Source organism: Tenrec ecaudatus, chromosome 6 (assembly GCF_050624435.1).
Source record: "Tenrec ecaudatus isolate mTenEca1 chromosome 6, mTenEca1.hap1, whole genome shotgun sequence".
Taxonomy (NCBI): domain Eukaryota; kingdom Metazoa; phylum Chordata; class Mammalia; order Afrosoricida; family Tenrecidae; genus Tenrec; species Tenrec ecaudatus.
Genome location: NC_134535.1, coordinates 98,744,572 through 98,759,928, shown reverse-complemented (window position 1 = coordinate 98,759,928; position 15,357 = coordinate 98,744,572). Strand labels below are relative to the sequence as shown.

The following is a 15,357-nucleotide window of genomic DNA, read 5'->3' as shown; positions in this document are numbered from 1 at the left end:
AATAAAATGTTAAAAAAATTATAACCTTCAGAACCAGTGGTGAGTGGTGATACTGGTAGGGTGGGGTAGAAAGGGGAAAACGATTACAGGGATCTACATGTGACCTCCTCCCTGGGGGATGGACAACAGAAAAGTGGGTGAAGGAAAATGACAGACAGGGCAAGATATGACAAAATGATAATAATTTATAAGTTATCAAGGGTTTATGAGGGAAGGAGGAATGGGGAGGTAGTAGGAAAAATGAGGAAGTGATGCCAGGGGCTTAAGTGGAGAGCAAATGTTTTGAAAATGATGAGGGTAACGAATGTACAAATGTGCTTTATATAATTGACGTATGTATGAATTTATAAGAGTTGTATGAGCCCCAATAAAATGATTATAAAAAATTATAACCTAGAAAATCCTGTAGGGTTTCTACTCTGTCACATGAAATGGACTCTGGGATTTCACAATAATAACATAGGGAGAAAAGAGACCATTGAAACCTGTAAATACTTTTCATACAAATAAGTCTAAAGTAAGCAGTGACACAAAACGAAAGATAATTAATTTGTTAGGCTTTAAGGATTCCTACCTATTAAGTTAAGTCATACATAAGTAGGGCTTTTCCGTGTAACCAATTAAGAGTTTGCTTAAAGCGGTAGGACTTCAATGCATTTGCTGTTAGATGCCATCAAGTTAGTTCTGGCCCAAAGGGACGCACAACACAAAGAAATGTTCCCTAGTCCACTGCCATCCTCACAGATATTCCTGTTTGAACTCATAGTTGCAGCAACCGTGTCAATCTTTCTTGTTGAGGGTCTTCCTCTTTTTGTCCCTCTCTACTTGTCCATGCATGATGCCTTTCTCCAGGGACTGGTTTCTCCTCAAACATGCTTAAAGTAGGTCACATGAAGTCTTGCCATCCATGCCTCTAAGGCGCATTCTGGCTGTACTTCTTCCAAGACAGATGTGAGGTAGATATTGATGTCTATTTTTTAACTGTTTTATTGGCACCTAATTTACATAGCATATACTGTAGCAGATCGACCATTCAATCTGTCAAGAAGTGTATAATCATTACCATATCAATTTTAGAACACCCACCGTAAAATCACAGTCCTTCTATACCTTCCCTGCTCCCATCTTCATTTCCCAACTCCCCAATCCCCTTTCCCTTTCTGTCATCCACTCCCACCCCTACATCCCCTATCAACTCCTGTATCGACTCCTCCTGTGGGGCATAAACTGGGAAACCCAACAGAAACCAAACCAAATTTGAAATAGGTTGGTAAGGTAAAATAATAATATAAAGACAAGATTACAAATAATGAGTAAGAAAGAAAAGACCCTCAGTGTTGATGTCTATTTTGCAATTAGAAAACTCTGGTTATATATTAAAGTCACATGGCTAATAAAATGCAGAGCCATCCATATTCCAATGGGATCTCTCTTAGTCTAAAGTGTTTATAAGGAAAGAAGCACTGAAATCATCCTAAGATCTGGGTTCTAGTTCCAGTTCTTTCACAAACTGTACGCAATACGGGATTAAATGACTCCTCACCTGGGAAATTCTGTCCTCTCATGCAGGGTTGCTATGAGCTGTCATCAAATTGATGGCAGTGAGTTCCGTTTTGTTTTGAACTGTCTTTGAGTTTCAGGCCTTTTAAAAATGTAAATGCTTTAGTAAATTATATGTTTAAGATCCATTCCAGATGCATGCTCCTATTAACAGTTCTATCATTTCTGCCTCCCCACCTGTCCTTTTTTAAAATCCTATGATTTCTTGTTTGGGGCAAGTAGGTAGTATGATACGTTATATTTTGCAGATGATTACTTCTAAGTTAACTTACTTATTTTTGGTAGAAATTGTATGTGGATAAAATATACAGGAACACATGTATGTCCTTGTATATTCCGGTTGAGTTCAAATATAGCAACAGTTGCAAGGACAACAAGGACCTGGCAATGTTCCGTTCTGTTGTATGAAGATACCTGAGTGGGAACTGACTCAATGGGACCTCACCGCAGACCTTATTAAGAGTATTGTATTTGTTTAAAGGTAATAAGGAGTCTAAACTATTGATGCATTATTTGCAGTTCAAATCTTGGCTGTGTTACTTGTTGTGCACACTTGGGCAAATTAATCACTGAGCTTGTTTCTCACTGAGCTTATTTCTTGATTATTCTTTTTTTGCAAAGTGAAGGTTTGTCTCTTCATTGAAATTTAAAACAACCGGATTGAACGTAATTCTAAAGCACAAAGCAGCTGCATACATGAATTAAATCTCTACACTCGACTCACAAACACATAAGATGTGAATGAAACCAGCTTTTGAAAGTGGAAAATGTGTTTCTATTCATCTAGAAAGATGTTAAAACCAATTGTTACAAAAAAGTGAAAACAAAATGGAGGCCTGGAGACGTCATCTCCGTGAGAAAGAAGGAAGAAAATCTTTGGAATTTGACGTTCACAGATATAACTCCAAAAGCGAAGGTTCACAAGCTCTGATGGAAATGACGTCTATTTTTTAGCTCCTTCTGTGGCCAATCGATTAGCTTCTTCATTGCCTTTGATGCCTCGATGGCCAGGAACGTACTCCCACTGAATAGCCATGCCTTGGGAGGCTTGATCAATCTTCTCAAAATCACTTCTGTTGACAACGTCTCTTCCAGAGGCTGTTTTCCATCCATTTTGCTTCCATTTATCAACCCACTCTTTTGCACCTTTGATGACAAACTTGCTATCAGTTTTAATGATGAGTTTATATTTTGACTTCTTGCTTGTTCAATTGCTTTGTGAGCTGCCCTCAGCTCTGCTGTCTGATTTGTCTGTCGTCTAGAGACCCTCTCACTTACATTCAGTGGGTGGTCAGGTCCCCAGTAGACTCCGGACCTCCCATTATTGCTGCAGCTACCATCAACATAAACAGTTGGAATGGGTTCTCTGTTCCCTCCAAAGTGTTGTCCCCATCGGTCCCTGGAGCTCATGTTGGATTCGCCGCCTGGGCCGACGCTGTGGTCTTCAGTTCCTTCAGATGGTCCATGATGGTCCTGAGAGGTCCATCTGTCCTAGATTCCCTGTTTGTTCTTGATTATTCTTAATGCAGAATTACTGTGAGAAGGAAGTAAATTAACCCACATAAGACATTAGAACAGTGTGTGATATATGATGAGAACAGAATAAATTTTAGGCTCCTCATTGCCATCAGCGTTGTCACCATCCAAGGACCAGAATTTAAGTTTACTTGAACAGTTTTGCTATTTTTCAACTTTAGGAGTCAGCTGGACATTAACAATAAGAAGAGTGTAACTGATTCAATCCGAGATGAATATGGTTTTCTTCAAAAGAAATACCCGTCTCTGGCCAATAGAAATGGAACAAAGTATCTTGCTAGGACTCTAAACAGGTAAGATTTATTTTTGCTTTGTCTAGGATCAATTTTTTTATGTAGTTTCACTTTTGGTTTCTTTTATAGTAGGATTTTTTTAAAATGGTTGCTTCTATCTTTATTGGGGGTGGTTAGCAGTAAATCATAGTATAGAATGATGCTGTGAAGTTAAAAAATTGTAGCTGAAATTTCAGACACTATTTTTGACAGTAGAACTGGATAGTAGGTGATGTCTGGAACTGCATTTAATATCTATTTTAAATTCAGGACGTCTTTTATTGCTGTGACTCTGAGTATAGAATACTCATTTATACAATTTAGGGACTGGGGTACATTTGTGACTGATTTTTAAATATAGTCTTTTTCTCAAACTTTTGCCTTATTTAATCTCAAAATCAATTATGATGGGCTTGGATTTTAGTAAGAATTATTGTGGTGGGTACTCAATGTAGAATATAAGTCAACAAAAGAAATACATAGGTATAAGTAGATCAAGTGGCTTACTTTCCTTCAGAACACTGCAATAACATGAAACTAATTGTCTGTTTTGTTTGTTTGCTTTTCATTTTATATTTCATTTCCTAGTCTTTACCACAGTGTAATATGATGAAGGTAAATTAGGATAGCATTGAATGAAACATTATTTCTTGCCATTTTTCAAACTAAATACTTCATCGTATTCTAAGAATTATTTCCTGCCAAGACAAACTATTTAACAAGTTTTCTTAATTGTTTGTATTTTAAAAATTTAATCCATGTGGCTTTTCAGAACTACTATTTGCAATTAAAATCCTTTGTTTCTAATATTTGTTAGGTTACTGATGCATCACATTAGGGATTGCTTACCAGAGTTGAAAACAAGGATAAATGTTCTCGCTGCTCAGTACCAGTCTCTTCTAAATAGCTACGGCGAGCCTGTGGATGATAAAAGTGCTACTTTACTCCAGCTGATTACCAAATTTGCCACAGAGTATTGTAATACTATTGAAGGAACTGCAAAATATATTGAGACTTCGGAGCTGTAAGTAATGAATTTTTCTTTGGATTTGGTTACCAACATTGCTGGATCTTTTGTTAAAATACCTTTTTAAGGCTGAGATTACCTGACTGATTTATCACAATAAGATTGGGATTTTAGTGTATAAAAATGATAAGATATCTATCCAATATGTGTGTAAAATTGCTTCATATACTTATAGGAGCTCAAAAAATTGGTGGAAAAATTCCATTATCTTTTGGTTCCATTTTTCAAGCCTTCTCATATAATGTAAAAATGTCAAATATTTTAAAAACATTTTATCAGTGTTTCATGTTTCTTTTATTATGTGAAGCACAACTGTTCATGAAAACCATTAAAAATGCTAATAGGTAAAAACAGTGAAATAAAAAATTACCTTAAGTTCGCCATCAAAGATTATCTCTGCCAACTGTGTGGCGCTCAAACCTTCCAGACTTTTTTCTATGTATTGCTATAAACACGATTACAGTGTAGATCTTTAAAAATCAGATGATATACATGCTATTTTAAAATAAGTTCTAAAATCATAATATACAAATAACTTTCTAATATTAATTATACACACCTATATTATTGTTCTTAAATTTTGTGTAGTATTTTAGATTTTTAGAGAGGGTCCTGAATGAGGCAAATGGTTTGTGCTTGGCTAATAACCTAAGGATTGGCAGTTCAAACCCACATGATAGCAACATCGATAAAAGGCCTATTGTGTGCTCCTGTCCAGGACAACATCATAGAACAGTTGTATTTGTGTGACACACGGAGTCATCACAATCACAATTGACCATTGTCACACTCGCGTATTTGTCGAGCCAGTCCTCTACCATTGTTTTCAGTTGCGCACGGATGTAAGTGCCATCGTGATGAACATCCTTGCACCTCTTTTGGGGGATCCATATCCATACCCTAGAAGTGGGATCACTAGATTAAAAGGCAAACAGCTGCAGGCTGTTACCGTGTACTGCTTTCTAGTGGCAGAGCATGAGAATGTTCACTTCTCTACATCTCTATTCTTTTGTAACTTTTCATTTTGGGATATGGATTTACAGTATGTTGCAAAGCAATGTACAAGAAGTCCTGTGCACCCTTTCCCTCACCTTTTCCCCTGCTGACATGTTGAATAGCGGCAGTAGATTACAACTAGGATAACTGGGATATGTACATTCTTGTTTGTGTATAGCTAGTTTCTACATAACTTTGTGTGCCCCAGGTGATCTTGTACATCAACGTGTAAAAGAGTTTAAGTCATACGGAGACACTTTCACTTAGAGTATATGTCCCAGGTGATCTTTTACATCAGTGTGTAAAAGAGTTTAAGTCATACAGAGACACTTCCACTTAGAGTATATGGTAGAAGTGCTTCTGGGAGGGTTTTGAGACCAATCTTTATGGAGGCAGGCTTCCTCATCTTCCTTCCACAGAGTGGCTGATGGGCTTGAACCGCCAGTCACGTTGTTAGCAATACAACACTTCCCTATCAGTGCCAGTGCTATTTTAAACAGTAAAGTATTTGAACTTGACTGTTAACACTTTTTGATTAAAGCAAAACCAAAACACCCACTGCCTTTGAGTCAATCCCAGTAGGACAGGGTAGAACTGCCCCTGTGGGTTTCAGAGATTATGAATCTATCAAAATTACCCCTTTGGGATTCCATAAACTGTGATCATAATAAACCTTCTGAACAAATCTCTCTGACTTGGACTTAATTGCACATCCTCTCAGATATTTTTTTAAGCCACTCTAAGGAGATCAATGTAATATGTCACTGAACTTGTCTGCCAACCATCCACTTATCACAGAAATATGTTTACACATTTTATTTGGAATTCTTATTTAACCCTTGTATACAGTGCCATTCCACGTTTGTGGGAAAATTCTGTTTATTTAGTTTTGGGGCAATTTTTGAAGCCCCCTCTCAGTTGTGTAATCATCTAATCAAGTTTTTAGAATGAGAAGAGTTGATTTAAATTAATTTCAAGGCTAGGGAGAGCTCGACAGTGAAGGCGTCTGAGGTGAGCTTTGCATATGTACCTCGCACAGGTACAGTGTCTGAGGAAGGGGTTGTAGAGAAGGGGTTTTAGGCTCAGGAACAGAAAGAAGAACAGTATGGAGAGTGTGTCGGAAGAATCGCACGGGCAGCGAGTGGCAGGAACTACAGGACATGAGATGGGAAGGAAAGGTGTCGAGGAACAAAATTGTGGAAAGTTAGCTGTCTTGTTTCAGATTTCAAAAATCTTACTATAGAAAATAAAACATTTTTGGTCAGAGAAGTAACCTGTTTAAGAAGGATACTTCTAGTCATTATGAAAAATTATGTGGAGAAGAAACAGGAGATAAGGAGACCAGTTTCTGTAGTAGACTAGCACCCATGTCTAAAGGGTTACAAGAATACTAGTCAATAACAAAGAGATGAATTCAGTTGAACTTGAATAAACATTTCCTAAAAAGTTATACCAGGGATTTCAGGCATTAAACAAGATAGGAAAGTGGGAATCACCTCAATGTAATTGTTCTCTGAGGTTTTGTCAGAATGGAACGAGCCTAAAGCTTTTAATTTGTAGTTTCTTTCCCTTTTAGTAATATCAGAAACTATATACTTCATTGCTTTTCAGATGCGGTGGTGCTAGAATATGCTATATTTTCCATGAGACTTTTGGGCGAACCTTAGAATCTGTTGACCCACTAGGTGGCCTAAATACTATTGACATTTTGACTGCCATTAGAAATGCTACTGTGAGTATATTTTTAACTTTAGAATTTTGCAAATGAGGTTTAAGCTTTCTTTGCTTATGTAGTTTATCTTTTAAAATAACTCATTGTGTAATTTTGCTCTTATACTTGAAGTTAAGGACTATTTATCATGAAAAATACTGCCTAAGATTTTTTTCTAATCTTTGGGAAAAAACTAAAATTATATCTAGCTACAAGAGCCTTAATTTTTCTTTTTTCTTCCAGGGCCCTCGTCCTGCTTTGTTTGTGCCTGAGGTTTCATTTGAATTGCTGGTCAAGCGGCAAATCAAGCGTCTGGAGGAGCCTAGCCTCCGTTGCGTGGAACTGGTTCATGAGGAAATGCAGAGGATCATTCAGCATTGTAGCAATTACAGCACACAGGTAGGTATCGGGAGCGTACGGACAACAGCTTTCAGAGTGAATTTGTGAAAGGTGAAGTGGCAGTTTCAGGACATGGATGTGTTAGGCCAAAAGTGAAAATCTACAGTTATTGTTCTAAATGTGTTTTGCAATAGTATTAATCAATGGAGTTCAAATTATTTAACTTTCCTTAAAGTGAAATAAATGGACCATTGTGAAATTCTTCTCTCCATTATGTTCTAGGAATTGTTGCGGTTTCCTAAACTTCATGACGCCATAGTTGAAGTGGTGACTTGTCTTCTTCGTAAAAGGTTGCCTGTGACAAATGAAATGGTGAGCGCTTCACAGAAACCACGGTGATCCCTGTAGTAAATTTAACTTCCCGTTTGGCTGCTTTGAGGTGGATGGCATACTGAGTGCTTCCGTCTCATAGTTGAGGGAGAAAAAGATGGTCAAATATTTATCTTAGGGGAAACTTTTCAATATTTCTGGTATAAAGAACTTTTTTTCTTCATTTTGTAATCATTGTGAGTTGCAGCCACAGATTTTCATGAGATTTAAGCTATTTCCTAAGCATAACTCCCAGATTCAGGTGGAACTTGATATAAATAAACCCTTTTCAACTAGTTTCTTGAAACTTTTAGTGCTAGGTGATCCCTGGGACTCACCAGGGTTGAGTAGCTGACACAGTAAATGGAATAAGCAATTCTGGAGAGGGCTGCAGAAGTTAATTTCACTTTTTCTTTTTCACCTAATTATACAATTAGGATTTTGAACCACATACATATGTAAGCTAGATGCTTTGTAATGAGGCTATTTCCGATCTTTGGTGTGTCCTGTACCTCCTATAAAGGAGCACTGGGTGGGGCTGTTGAGTAAGCATTGAGTTGCTAACAAAGTTCTACCGCAGGTCAACTAACACCAGCTACTCCTGCAGAGAAAGCTGAGGCTGGCTGATTCTGTGAAGACTGCACAGCCTTGGAAACCCTATATAGGGTTGCTATGAGTTGAAAGTAACTTGATGGCAGTGGGTTTACTGTTTTATTTTTTACTCCTATAAAATGAATAATTTTAACTTATGAGAGGACTTCAAAATGTTTATGAAAAAATACCTCATTATCTTTTAGTACCATTTTCCATGAACTTTTTGAAACACCCCGTTTTCATGTTGTTGAAACTGATTGGATCAAAACTTTGCATAACACGTTACAACTTATGTATGTATGTGTTGGTGAACTCTTTTCCCAGGAAATTACATCTAGCTAATGTCACCCCTCTTCCTCCCTCCTCTTCGCCTTCTTATCTAATAAAATGAAATCGTTTGAGTTAATGCCTAAGGTTTATCATTGCACTGTAATTTTTGACTGTTAGTCATTCATTTCCTGCATTTTAAGCATTGTTTATCTAATACATTTTACATAACAAATTTTTCAAAGTAAAATATTTATGTATAATATAGCCTAATTTTATTTTTCTCTAGGTCCATAACTTAGTGGCAATTGAATTGGCGTATATCAATACAAAACATCCGGACTTTGCTGATGCTTGTGGACTAATGAATAATAATATAGAGGTAAATATAGTGTGTCTTTTTGTAGAGGGTGAAATCTGTTGTAACTCATCGTACTAAAGTTACTTAGCATGTGGTAAATGGAGCTGCAAAACACACAGGAACTGTACTGGTGCCTGCTACGTTGTTTTCCTAAACGTGTTCTTAATCCTCAAAACCTCCTCGAGGTAATGCTCTCATAAACTGAAACTCACTGGATCCTGCAACTCAGTGTGGAAAGACTACCTGGCTCCATCTCAGTAACTGTTGTTGCCCTTCATTTAGGTCAAAGTATGTCAAACAAAGCGATTACTTAATACGGTTTTCATTTGGCTCTGAAATCTGAAGAAAACATTCCACGAACTACCCAACTTTTCATAAATCTGGAGAGTATTCTTTTTGACTACGACTGAGGTGCTGATTTTATGGATCTTTTCTCTCCACTTACTATGAAAAAATTGGATAAAATAATCTTATGGAGCCAAGGCTGGTGGATGGTGCAATTTATCCAGATGCTATTTTTTTAAACGTTGCCACTTTTGTCCAAGAACAGTAAGTTTTTCTGCTGTTCCACAATCCAGTAAGACCGTGGGATACCCTTCTAGATCACATTCCCTCTTCTGCATGTGGGTGGAGGGAAAATTGTAAACATGGAGTTGGGAACTCAAAAGGAAAGCTGGCTTATCCACTTCAACCCTTTGATTATACAGGGGAGGAACCTGCGGCTCATCGGCGATAACAGCTAGTACTTTAGTAGTGCTTACTTTGCTGGACACTGCTATGGGAAATAAGCACACTGCTCTTTAACAGGACAGAGACCTGGGCTTATTTACTGTTTAGCTGAGGTAATGCCTATTGTCAGAGAAATTCCAGAATAAACATGAGTCAGGCACTTGGAAACATGTAGAAAGTTTTATACTAGCTAACAGTTATTTTAAATTTTTGTATATAGACACTTCCTTTGGATTTAGTTCTTATCAATTCTAACTCAATCTCATGGAAAACTTGTGTCAGTAAAACTCGTTTCATATGTTTTTCTACAAGTGATACTCTTCTTTATGTGGCTGTTTCCATTTACTCTTTACATCAACCCCATGAAGATAGATAATATTAACACAGGAAACTGGACCTTAAATGTCCACTTCCGTGCACATAAAAGATCATTGGAATTTTTTACTTACTGCTTTTTACTAGCTTCAGTGTGTTCATGAAATGTTTTCTACTTAGGAACAATTCAGACTTCATTTAACTTTGTTCGATGCATTTCTATTGGGTGTGGCCTCTGAGTGATCCATCATGAACATTTCCATCTTTATCTTCACAATCTCTCATGATTCTTAGCCTATCCAGGTTCTCATTACATACTGATAGATGCTTCTTTAGCTCTGTACCACATTTACCTTAGTAGTATGAGCAAGTAAGTTGGCAATTGATTAATTTATTAAATTAGATTACAGAAAGGACTGTAATTACCCAGTACTACATTTCATATAGTTTTGGTTATAGATACTGGAACAACCTCAGCCAGGTATACTTTTTAAAATCACGGTTTTGTGTGGAGGTTATGTGATTGTAATACAAAGGGGTGTAGACTAGAGCGATTAATAAAGGCTTTTAAAATAATATTTTTGGAATTTGTGCGTTTCAGATTGATTGTACATGGTGCGCTGAAAGCTTATGTGCCTGCCACATGACGTGAGACAGGCTTAAAAAACTGTTTGCTAACTAGGACTGGAAGGGAAGAGGTCAGTCTATTGCTCCTTATTGGAGACTCCACTGTAGTAGGTAGGGAGCCACTGGTAACCTTACATTGTGTAGCTCTCAGCTTTAACACCGAAACTACACTGAGAAACATTGGGTTAAATAATAATTTGCATGTTTCAAAATAGTTATAGCGACAGATAGAAGTATTGAAATAAATGGTGTAAAAAAAGTTATAGCAGTAGTTCCACGAGGGAAAGGATCTATCTGTACGTTATTCTTTACTTTTTAATTCATCTTCATATTTCCTAGTAGGCTTGTATATATCAGTACCCTGATCATCACTTTTGCTTTGCTTGGTTATGTTGTGTAGGAACAAAGGAGAAACAGACTAGCCAGAGAATTACCTTCAGCTGTATCACGAGACAAGGTAAAAAACAATGCTTGTGAACCATATTTCCAAACACCTGATGGATTGGTAAGCCTCCGAATATTACTTAGATCAGTGGTTCTCAACCTTTCTCATGCCACGACCCTTTCATACAGTTTCTCATGTTGTGGTGACTCCCCAACAATAAAATGATTTTCGTTGCTCCTTCATAACTGTGAAAGGGTCGTTCAACTCCCAAAGAGGTCATGTTCCACAGGTTGAGAACTGCTGACCTGGATGAAGAAATCATTTACTTTTTTCTTCTCCCTTTAACATTCTACTGGAAGTATATTTCATTGTTTGAATAAAGGTGTGCCAATATAAGATAAACCTTGGATAATTTAGAGATAACAGTATTTATGAATACACTGGAATAAACGTGTAAAGTAGGTTTTTAATGTTCAAGTTTTAAAATTTTTCAGGTAGTGACTAACAATTTTGTTATTTAGTTGACACTGCTAATTAATAAGCTACGCTAGGAGGGGTTGTGGAGAGGGAGGAAAACAATACACACGGAGATTTTTGTTACCTGCAATACCATTAATACTTTTATGTGTTAGAATGTTTGTGCATAAAAACCTGCTACTTTGAGCTTTTTACCTGGATGATCAACTTCTGGGAATAAAAATGATGTTTTTGGATTTGGGTTTTTCTTAGGAATTCATTTGAAGAAACACCTCTGATAGGAAAATAGGCACAATAATTAGTTTTCTCGTGACTATTTTGTTACAGAGGGAAAAAAAATTCACATTTATAAAATGTATCTGAATGCATTTTTGGCACCCTTGATTTTTTCCCCTGCATTTTTTGCCTTTAGTCTTCTAAAGTTCCAAGTGCTTTGGCACCTGCCTCCCAGGAGCCCTCCCCTGCTGCTTCTGCTGAGGCTGATGGCAAGGTCTGTTCTGATTCTTAATCTAAGCCTGCATGACTAGTGGTTTTGTGCAACATCGTCATCTGGAAGATATGCATAGAATAGCAGGGTATTTGGGATGTAGTGCTATGATCAGGCCACTTGAATACAAATTCTTGAGAAATTCAATCTAGTGGAAAACAACATTATATAGCAATGTATACTTTATAAAGTTATTGACATACTGCTTCTTTCAATATTTAAGAAATTACATTTTAATATCAAGTCATTGATATTTAAATTTTGCTTGTTAAATTTGCATGTTTTAACATATCTTTTAACAGTTAATTCAGGACAGCAGAAGAGAAACTAAAAATGTGAGTCTCTTGCTTCAGAATGGAAATGTTGGTATCTGTGGTTCCCACTGAAACACTACCTTCAAAACCATTGAAGAACCTGTTTGTACAGTGACATCTATCTCTTGTCCGTCTTACATCCTTAATGTCCCTTTACCTTTCCTCAGATGGCATTAACAATGTTTACTAATGACAGTAACAGACTGTTTGTTATCACCTTCAAGACCAGCCTTGAATTTGGTATTTTGGTGGGCAGTTAAGATTTCACAGTTGGCAACTGTCATTTCATTTCTGAAAGTTGAAGTTTGTCCAGTACTAACGGCTAATCTCTAATGCTTTTTTGTGCTTCTGGTTAGTTTGCACTTGTCCTACATATATTGCTTAACATGTGCTTCAATAGCTTAAGCAAATTTAAAATGAGGACTATAATTGTCATTCTAGGTAACCATTTTAGGGGAGAATAATATGGAAAATGTACAGATCCATTATTTCTAGTTTTTCTGCCATTTAGCTATTTATTTATTTTGTCCAGATTTAAGGTTTTGAATCTCAAACTAGTCTTTAAACCTCTAATTTTTGCTCAACCCACTGTCCCCTGACCTGAAGGGGAGCATCTAAATTGTTGCACACGTTTTATTTCACTCCGGGCATTGTACTGAAAGTGTTTACTTTCCGTAAGATTTCATTTGATGTGTTCTGTGTAAACTTTTTACTCAGTTTAGAAATTAATGTGTCGTGTATATGAGGCCTGCTGGTGCAGTTGGGTCAGCACTGAGCTGCAAACTGCAAGAGCCCTCCAGCTCTGCACCATTGGAGGAGAGGGAGGCAGTCTGCTTCATTCAGAGTCACTGAGTCAGAATCGCCTTGTGGCAGCAGATCTTATACATCCTTGAATGTGTGTAATTTCATGTGAAATAGATTACATAATACCTATATTTAGATGTAGCTCAACCTAATTTACTAAAGGCAGATTATGACCAGTTTTTAATTTAGAATACCAAAAACTGACATATTGAGGGAACTCATACTCACGTCACATTTTAGACAGCTTAAATGACTATTAGCCTCAGAATAGTGAGCAGTCTTTTGAAGTTTTTGTTAAAGAGTTTCTTTTACCTTTTGGTATCTTGGCAGGCCACTAAGAATATAAACTACCTTGAGACGTAGGTAAACATTTTTTTTGGAGACATAGGTTCATAAAAAACATTCAAGGAGACCACACTTGGCTCAGGAGTGTTTGCCATTACTTAGAAGAGGTTACATTGAATGGCAATTCTATTTTTTCTTGTACTTTAATGGACAAGTTGTTCTGTTTATTTTATGATCACTTATACCTTCCCCTAGTGTTTTTGATCTAGTATTTGAGGAGTGGGAAAAGATGAAAAAATGTAAAAAGTGAGATTACAATAAAAATGTAAAATGTTAGATTACAATAAAGAAAAGGAATGAAGTACGGCCAACAGACCAAAGCCTTGCAAACAAGGCTTTATTTACTAGCTCAGGGTTCCACTTACATATTCCAACCACCATGTCTTTTTGTCCCATTCTCTGTCTGAATAAGCTCCAGGTGAGCATTGGAGCACTCCTTGACTACTGTCAAAGCAAATGAACTTTTGTTGAGCCTTACTGTCAGTTGGTATTACATGGTTTGGTATAGGTCAGGGTACATGTTTTTTTTCAGGTTGCATCTGGGAGTGGTGGAGTAGGAGATGCTGTTCAAGAACCAACAACGGGGAACTGGAGAGGAATGTTAAAAACTTCAAAAGCTGAAGAATTACTAGCTGAAGAGAAATCCAAACCAATTCCAATTATGCCGGCCAGTCCACAAAAAGGGCACGCCGTGAATCTGCTGGATGTGGTAAGCCATGCGGATTTGTTCAGCATCATCAGTAAGGTGACCGGACTGATGGGGGAACATTGTAAAAGACCAAACGTATGACAGTTCGCAGTTTTTTACTTTGGCTTCTTAAACGTTGCCATTTTAAGATGGTGCAGAATTCATGTTCTCCCTCCCTCTGACCCCATTTAGCCAGTTCCTGTGGCACGAAAGCTATCTGCCCGCGAACAGCGAGATTGTGAGGTGATCGAGCGACTCATCAAGTCATATTTTCTTATTGTAAGAAAGAATATTCAAGACAGGTTAGTAGGATATAATATACATAGGACCACAAGTATTATTGGTTTGTTTTGAAAGTAGATGTATTTTTTAATTTTAGGTAAATTTTTATTCTAAATCAAATGGCCGATTTGTCGTAAATATTGCAGTTAAGGCTTACTGTTATTATGATGTGACCAGAACATGTGAGATAGGAAAACGACTAAGAAAGAAGAGATTCCTTTGTCTTTTCTGGCTGCCACATTTTAAGGGATTTTAGGGGGGGGGGAAGTTTATTTCTCCCTTAAATTTTAGTTTACGTTGACTAATGATAGTCCTTTAAAAATTATTTTACATAGTTCTCCAAAGTATCAAAATAAATGCTTTTACTAAGAAATTTATTCATTCATTCTAATTCAAAATATCTTCTCACATGTCTGCTGCCTGGTGTGTCTTCTTTATATCACCTGTGGTGTCATTTCATGTAGTAGATAGAATAAAAGATAGAATTATGTAACGTGATCTATTAGGAAGTATTCCACATTCAATTTCTTGTACCTGTTAGCAGGTTAATAGAAATTTATTGAACAGAAGCATAAAAACTTAATTATCTAGTATTTCATATTCAGTCAGTGACTTTGCCTATATATTCATCTAAGTGTATAGCACGCTTTTTCATATTGTGACTGAAGAAAAATTTCCAGGCTCTCCCTTGTTTCTGTCTCCTCCTCTGACCTCAACCCGTGCAGTTGTTTCTGGTTTTTTTTTAAAAATGAGATAATTCATATAGCACCAAATTCAAACTTTTAAAGTTTGCTACATAGTGGTTTGATTTTCTCATGTGTTCACAATGGGACACAACTACAACTCTTCTCAGAACATTTTCTTCACCAGAG

At 36.9% G+C, this 15,357-nt stretch overlaps 1 protein-coding gene across 4 annotated transcripts in view; it reads left to right on the top strand.

The window, feature by feature from the left end:
• The window catches only part of DNM1L (dynamin 1 like), a 46,258-nt gene that overhangs the window by 28,179 nt on the left and 2,722 nt on the right, over nt 1-15,357 (top strand). The window contains exons 8-18 of one of the 4 annotated variants that reach the window (XM_075551893.1): nt 3,258-3,389; nt 4,186-4,392; nt 7,003-7,123; nt 7,346-7,501; nt 7,724-7,813; nt 8,961-9,053; nt 11,104-11,160; nt 11,978-12,055; nt 12,355-12,387; nt 14,048-14,224; nt 14,396-14,505. In XM_075551893.1, coding sequence (XP_075408008.1) covers nt 3,258-3,389; nt 4,186-4,392; nt 7,003-7,123; nt 7,346-7,501; nt 7,724-7,813; nt 8,961-9,053; nt 11,104-11,160; nt 11,978-12,055; nt 12,355-12,387; nt 14,048-14,224; nt 14,396-14,505 — 1,254 coding nt within the window. The remainder of the gene's footprint in view (nt 1-3,257; nt 3,390-4,185; nt 4,393-7,002; nt 7,124-7,345; nt 7,502-7,723; nt 7,814-8,960; nt 9,054-11,103; nt 11,161-11,977; nt 12,056-12,354; nt 12,388-14,047; nt 14,225-14,395; nt 14,506-15,357) is intronic. The other 3 variants (XM_075551896.1, XM_075551895.1, XM_075551897.1) reach the window with 3 other exon arrangements.